This window comes from Uranotaenia lowii, chromosome 3, assembly GCF_029784155.1.
Source record: "Uranotaenia lowii strain MFRU-FL chromosome 3, ASM2978415v1, whole genome shotgun sequence".
Taxonomy (NCBI): Eukaryota; Metazoa; Arthropoda; class Insecta; order Diptera; family Culicidae; genus Uranotaenia; species Uranotaenia lowii.
Window position 1 is genome coordinate 357,244,715 of NC_073693.1, and position 7,950 is coordinate 357,252,664.

The 7,950-nt window shown below is 35.8% G+C and overlaps 1 protein-coding gene across 1 annotated transcript; it reads right to left on the minus strand.

Moving 5' to 3' along the window:
- Positions 1-1,153: 1,153 nt before the first annotated feature.
- LOC129757016 (leucine-rich repeat transmembrane neuronal protein 3-like) lies at positions 1,154-2,652 on the minus strand. The gene has a single exon (XM_055754103.1). It carries the CDS (start codon positions 2,638-2,640, stop codon positions 1,213-1,215), a length of 1,428 nt encoding a protein of 475 aa, XP_055610078.1. The 5' UTR covers positions 2,641-2,652; the 3' UTR covers positions 1,154-1,212.
- Between the last annotated feature and the right edge of the window lie 5,298 nt (positions 2,653-7,950).

Genomic DNA, 7,950 nt, shown 5'->3' on the forward strand with positions numbered 1-7,950 from the left:
GTATTTGGTGTATTTTATTGGCAATTTTGAAAGGCTCGTCCACCGCTTCCCCCGCTAATTTCAAATGGAAATGGTTCCGCTTATCCTCAACAATGATCACAAAAAAGGGGTGTTGTGAAAATGTGCACTTTTCGATGGAGCTGCCATTTGAGGGAGGGTGGTCCGATTCCCCCAAAACTTTGGATTTTTCTTATTTACGTTATGATAAGTCACCCTACTGATTTTGAGCGAAATCTAAGAGGGTCGTTGCATTTTCATGGTCACTTGGTATGGAAAGACCCATATGGAATCTACTAAATATAACACAACGAAGTTCAAGTGTTTTTTTTTCTCGAAATCAGTTTTAATGCACTTATACCACTTTGGATCTAAGGGTCTCATTTATGCTTTTGCTTTTTTTCCTTGTTATTTTATGTGCAGCAAAATTTCAAAAACCTCCACAATTTGGATTTGATTTATCATTAGGAATTTAACGCAACTTGACTTTTCCAGCGCCATCATCAATAAAACTACAATGAGGTACCGAATGTAATCAGAAAGTAGTGTGGGTTCACTAAATAATTTTTCCATCGTCTACTAAATGATGTAACATTGACTTACCGAACGCCAGCAGCTGTTACAGTGAACAAAAAAAGAAGGGAAAACTGAATCGGCTACCCATATCCCTCAGATTCTCGAATCATCCGAAAGGTACACCTCCATGTATTTCTGAGAGAAGGAACAAAAACTAAACATAAAAGCTCCCCAGGATATTTTTCGATGATAGAATCTTACTGTCTCGAAGAGCGTATGCAACTTCCTCCGAATCGGTTTGGTGGAATACATATAGCCAAGGTAGGAAGGAAGGTGAAAAAAGAGCACACACCCAAAAGGTTAGCAATGTATGCCAATTACGAATTCGTTATCCTTCTGGCTGATACCTTCCTTCCCATGTCCGCTGCTGCTGCTGCGAACAGGAATCGGAAACGGAACCAGGGCCCGGTTTATTCTCATGAATAATGGACACATGACGATGCAATAATGTTTTTGCTAAAAGGTTTTCTTTTATCCTCCGGCACATTCCTTGGTTCTTTCAGATCGGATTGTGCAGCAGAGGTAGGACAGGGAAGCGATTGATTTAAGTGAGTCGAGACATAGATTCAGTTGCCAGCTGCTTTGAGCTGAAGTGAACTATATTTGGTGTTAAGACTCTACTAATGTACACTACATAAACTAAACAAGACGATCCGAGGGATTACACCTGATACCGTTTACGTTGGGCTCGTGAGCTACAAATTCCTGCCCATCGAGGACCAGTTTGTAGACGCCGAGCAGGTCGACCAAATCTGAACAGCTGATGGGGTTGTTTTGGATTCCGAAGTTTTGAAGACTTCTGCTACGCTTCAGCTGATCTGTGTTGACGTATGGTATCTGATTGCCGTGCAATAAGAGCACCCGCAGATATTTCAGAGGCACAAACACCAGATAGTTGAGGTCACTGAGCTCGTTGTAGGATAGATCGATCTCGTCAATCAGGTCATATTTCCGGATCGAAAAGGTGCCAAATTCCACGTGAGAAATGCGATTATACCGTAGATTGATGTAGTTCACTGACGAAAGATCCGAAAATATCCCAATCGGTAGCGTTTCGATATCGTTGTGTGACAAATCCAGTGATGCCAAATTATCCTGTCCTCGGAAGACATCCAACGGAATACCGGCGAAGGTGAAATTCATGTTGCTCATCGTCAGGGTGTGAAGAGTGCCTAAGGGTTTGAGAAAATTGAAATTCCTCAACTGTCTGTTACCCGACAGTGTAAGAGTTTCCAGTTCTGATCCATTGTTGAAAGCAGTTGATCCAATCCCAATCAACTTGTTATCGCTTAGATCCACATTTTTCACGACCATAAACGAATCGTTTTCTATGATAGAAATATTATTCTTAGATAGCGATATCGTCAAACTGCGTTTCCGCAAACTATACGGCTCGTAAATTATAACCATTGAACCTGCATTGATACGTGTTATGTAATTATTACTCAGGTCCAACAATTCCAGCGACTTCAAACTATTGAAAATTCCAACCGGTATCGATACAATCTTGTTATTACTCAGATTCAGCGTTTTCAACTTTTTCATCTCGCTGAAAATATTTTTATCCACTAATTCCAAATCAAGTTTCATATCCGGCATCTGCAAATCGATCAGCTCAACCAGTTTCCTAACGACACTTACATCTCTCAACAGCGGGTTCCCTCCAATATTCAAAGACTGCACCTCCTCCGGCCATTCAAAGGCCCCAGCCGAAAACTCCCGCAATCGATTTGAAGAAACATCCAGATGTACAACCGTGGCAAATGTCTTCTCCAGAATCCGTACCAGGTTAATCCCCGTTGCACGTACCCTCTTAATGTAAGGAATCCGTGGCAACGTATGAATGTGGCAGTCGAAAAACTCGATCACATCAGCACCCTCCGATCCTTCCATATTCTTGAAACGATCTCCCTCCGAGGCGTAGACATTCCGCAGATAGCAAACGCGATCCTCGATATCGCAGCCCAGCTTCAGCACGGCCGACGTTGTCGTCGGGGAACTTGGTGGAATCACCAGGGCAAAGCAAGTAAACAGCAGCAGCAGAGCTGCGATCTGCTGCGTTGTCATGTTGAACTAGAACTAAACTTCTATGCTGCTGATAAGCTGATGTTGGTCAACCGAAAGAATCGTGCTCGTGTTATCAATTTTGACGAGATGGGAGAAAAATAAGTCACAAATCCGTTGTAGGTTCCGCGAGAGAGTGATAATTTTTCCAAATAACTTTCGGTAATAACAGTATTTTGCCCGAGCAGACTTTGATGCCTGAATCGATAGCAAACAGTTACCAAAATGAGCTATCAATGCCAAAATGATAGCATAATTTAGTATTGTATTTTTTCCGATAGCAAAACTAGGTTTCATTAAAGCATCAATATGTGAAAAGATGATACCTAACCAATACCTTTATATGGCATTGAGACCAAAATGAAAGCTTTTTTTGGTTTTTCCAAGATAACAAAACGAGGCATCATTAAGGTTTCATTTATTTTTATAGTGCGGGAAGTGAGATAAAAAAGATAGCATAATTTGGCATTTTCCGTTGGCAAAATAAGGTACAATTTAAGCATCAATATGTCGAAAAACGATGTCAAACCAATATATGAAAGCACTATTTGGTTTTATTTTTAAAAATAACAAAACAATATATCATTGAGCTTTGATTTAAAACAATAAAGAAAAAAGGGAGATCAGAATGATAGCTTGATTTGGTACTCATTTTTCTATGAATAAAATGCGCGCATTTTTGGGTTATAATTTTTCAGAGATTGCAAAAATAAGCATCATTAAGGTATCAATATTTTGAAAACTGAAGATACATGAGCACCAATAAATTATGGAATTAAATTTTCCACATCCAAAAGAAATTTCAATTTGTCAGTTTATTTTTTTCTTTTGACGTTTCGGCGACTCAAATAAATCAAATGAATTGTTTGCATTTAAACGAAATAGCATCATGTTTATCGTTTGTTGTAAAAATAAATTTACGCAATTTTAAACTTTTCAACTTTTTTTTATTATCTTACTTTTATTTTATTTAAAAAAAATCATATTATTTAACTTTTTGAATAAATTGTAAATAAGACATTTTGCAATGATTTTATCAGAAAACAAATGATTATGGGACATTGACAAATATTCACAAAAAAAATTAATATCATTAGAATAACAATCACCAGAGCAATACTTTAAAAACAAATTCACATTTTTGAAAAAATAGTATAAAATTAAATATAACTTGAGCCTACTGTCACATCTATTCCTGATTAGAATAAATCTAGGACTCAAATAAAATCCTATCCTCGGGTGAAAAAACTGTTTTAAACTGTGAAAAACTGGGTTCAATTCGCATCATTTTTTATCACCAGTTCTTGAAAAAGTTAATTTGAAACTGAATAAATCAAAATATATATCATCTTTGTGGTCCATGGCGATTTATATCAAGGCTACAGCTACCCTGAGAGGCCTTAGTTTTTTTAAATACCGAAAAGACAGGACGCTATCTTAGGCGACCTGAGATTCATTGAATGGCAATTTTAAACTAAACCTACATCAAAGAGTTGAGAATCCACCCCGTGCTTCTGTGAATCATACGTTTGTCGTTTACTCCGCTATTCGCTCGATAACCAAAACAGATCCTATTTTTGTGTATTATTTCACGAAACTTAGAAAACTACCTAAACCGAAATTTGAAACTTCAGTAATAAACACGCAATAACCGCAATAACGCATTAATTTTTTTTCTCTGATTATAGACACTTTACCACGTTTGTGGCGTTCGTGTCTTAATAAGGCATTAATTAAAAGACCGATTTATTATCCAAACTTTGATCATTGTCATAACTTACGGATAAAACTAAATAATAAATATTAAAACGGACTTAAATGAAAAATAATTTTTTTAACCAACCATTTAAAGTACCGCTAGGCATATGCTCGCTGTCACTGATCCTACCACGAATCGAAAACAAAACAGAAAACAAATTAAACAATCATCAGTGCATCGAAAGTGTTTGAGTTTGTACCGTTTGCTCCCGGATCGTAACGATTTCTATTAAAATGTATATAAATAACAAAGTGCTGTGCAACTTAAAATATACTTTGGACCAAGATCAGGAAATATTAGAGGTAACTATTATATAATTATTTTGAATAATGCCACTCTCTAAGAGAACCTTTTCACAGCAGAGAATGTTTATTCCGACAAAAAACGCAGAAGTACTGGGTTTTAATGACCCTTTGGATTCAAACTTGAAATTCTATAGACGGAAACTTTGGCTCAATTGTAACCGGGCGAAAATAAGCTATCATATCCGAACCGAACCATGCAAAATGAAAGGTAATTAATTTTTTTTTTAATGAAAAGGGAGAGTATTTTTATACAAACTGAGACTTTTGTGCAATAATTTTTGGTTTTTTCAGCTTCAAAAAACTTGCTAAACTTAAGTATGGGTGGATTGAGACCGCCATGAAACTACTACTGTCTAGTAGCAAGCCTCGGCTCGTGATTTGATCAGGTTACCGACCCAAATACAATCGAATTCGACGCTGAGATGTTTCCCGATGAAGAAAGCTTTTCTCTCCAAGTGATCTAGGGTTTCTGGACGATCAGCCGATGCCCACCTGGATTGCCCGTACCGTTGGTGATGCAGCCCCAGTCAGTCGCACACAGTGTCGGACAAGTATCTAAGTTGCTATGCAAGATTCGATAAAAATAAGTTAAGTTTTATGCAAAACTAATATCAACGTTAACTGTGAATTTGAACACAGATTATTGAGTTAGAAGCTTTGAGCAAAATAATGCAAAACATCCTCAAATATGAAATAAGATTATTCCATACCTGCCATGGCTTCGAATAGAATCATTTAGTTTGCATAACAAAAGGCGAATTAGAAATACATTGAAAAAAACGTCTATCTAATGCTGCAAGGCATGCTCTAATAGTTTGCATTTCATAGTTTCGTTGCAGTAAATCAAATGGAAAGTTTCGATAGTTCAGGCGTGTCAATGGCCAACGATGGTCCTAACACAAACGGTTCTCAAAAATTTATCAACGCTGTAAAGTATCTCAGCAGGTCAAATGTTGGTTTCTGTTGATTCGTAGATGCTAGTTTTTTGTTTACATATACAAGATTATTATTGTAATCTGGAATCCTCTATTCCCTCGTAGGACGTCTTAAATATCTAAAAAAAATCTGTATTTTAAAATGGATTAAGACAAATCCGACAATTCTTTGATTGAGCTTAGTACATATAAGGTCACGTTTCTTTAGACTTTAATTACTGCAATCTGTCTGATTTTGAATGACTTTCAATGTTTGATTTTCTAGACAATAATTCAATTTATTTAATTTCGCGATCATAACGTGACACCATAGACACGTTGTAGGAATTATTGCGTACTAATTTTTGTGAGGTAATTTGAAATATGTACATGTACATGTCGTGAAATTAGCTATGAACCGAAGGAAGTCAAAATCCACATATTTTGAAATTTAACATCAGTTTCTGATTGTAGGCTAAGGATTTACATTTAGAATTATAACTCTGATCCATAATTAAGAAGCCCAACTTTATTTGAGACTTAAATTCAAATTTAGGACTTGGATTCTGATTTGAGTTTTTGTTGAAAGCATAGTTTATATTTGAAGAATGTTATTTGGTTGAAGAAATTCTATTTAAGAGGTTCTTCGAAAAGATATCAACTTATTTTGTAAAGTTTTGGGTGAAGCAAAAAGCAAGTCGATTAATTTTCCAACTCAACAACTAACTTTTGTATATTCTAAGTATTGAACAAAACAGAACCAACGATACATCCACAGAATAGGTATGAAACCCGATGCATAGCTTTTTTTTTTTAAAGCTTAAATTTATTTCGTTTATAACTTTTACCTAGGAGTATGGTTTTTACAGTTCAAGTGATACATTTATACAAATTTTCATCTTTGAGTTGTAGTTTTACAGTTAGTACATAAGGTCATTTGAATTTTTAATTCTTTTAAGAATGTTTATCGAGCATATCGATTAGTGTTTACCCGATGCATAGTCAAATTACAATGATCTGTATTTACACTCCTAACACTGCTTAATTTGAGTAACAAAATATTCCCACATTAATCCATGTTATACATGTTTAAATCAAACTAGGTATAGGAACAATGAATCGCTTTAAATTTATTTTAAATAATTTTCTAATATAAGGTGCTTGATGCATTGCATAAATAAAGGCGATTTTGAAAAATGCTTGAATATTTATTTCCCATGTATAACGGAGCCTTGCATAAATGAAGGCGATTTTAGTGCTCGAGCAAAATTTTACAAAATTCTGCTATTATGCTTTGTTAGCAAAATTTGGTATCATTTTGTACGAATAAAGGTGAAACAATGCACTATTATCGCTTTCATTTATCATACACGGATTTCACAGTTATGCAAAATTTTAGTTGTATTGAAAGCTCATTGACACCTCGTTAAGCCAGCCTTTTCAACGGAATTTTGAAGGCACACCGATGCCAAATTTTTGATGAAATCGAAGCCAAAAAGTGGCATCATTGTGCTCTCAAAACGCGTTTTGAGAAGGTGGTTAAACGAGGTATCATTAAGGTTTCAGTGAAACCTACAGTTGGCATTATTGTGGTATCGATATATGAAAAGTGAGACCCAAATTTTGGCATTGTACCACCTTATTCGGGCAAAATGATACCTCATTTTACTTTCAAGGCATGATAGCAAAATAAGGTATAATTTTGCCATAAAAGTCTGCTCGGGTGAGCAACAAATCTCTTAAGGTACGCTGACTTTGTCACTATTCATGAAATGATTGAAACGCGTTAAAATCTTATGTATTAGATTATGTTTTACATTACCACCTTGCTTTTATATGTGACACAATTTTAAATCACTTTCTCCGTTGGATTGATTGAATCAAAATGTTTCTTATAATGAACTAGCTGATCCCATACGAACTCCGATTCGCTTTCAACTTGAAATATGTAATGAACAGTTTGTATGAAAGTCAATTGCCGCGCATTTTCCAGATGCACTTCTGAATTCATTGTTAAGAAATCATTGCAAAAATATTGGACGATCACTTTGTCTGTCGTCTGCTACTAAATTTGAAATCAGGAATCAATTGACCGTGCCAAAAAACCACGTGTATAAATTTCGACTAAATCATTGCATAACAACGCAATTATTGCCAAAAGTTAAACCCCTTTCTGGGGCTCTTATACAATCTTTGATACCTGAAATCGATTGCACTTCCCTCAAAACTCCGTGTGCAAATTTTCAAAGCAACCCACTGTACAATAACGTCAATATTGCTAAAAACAGTGAAAAATTAATTAATATGGACGACCCCTTTCGTCGACCCCTGGCAA

Bases quoted from the DNA above. Each gene is read 5' to 3' on its own strand.
- LOC129757016 (XM_055754103.1), bottom strand. From the start codon at position 2,640: ATGACAACGCAGCAGATCGCAGCTCTGCTGCTGCTGTTTACTTGCTTT.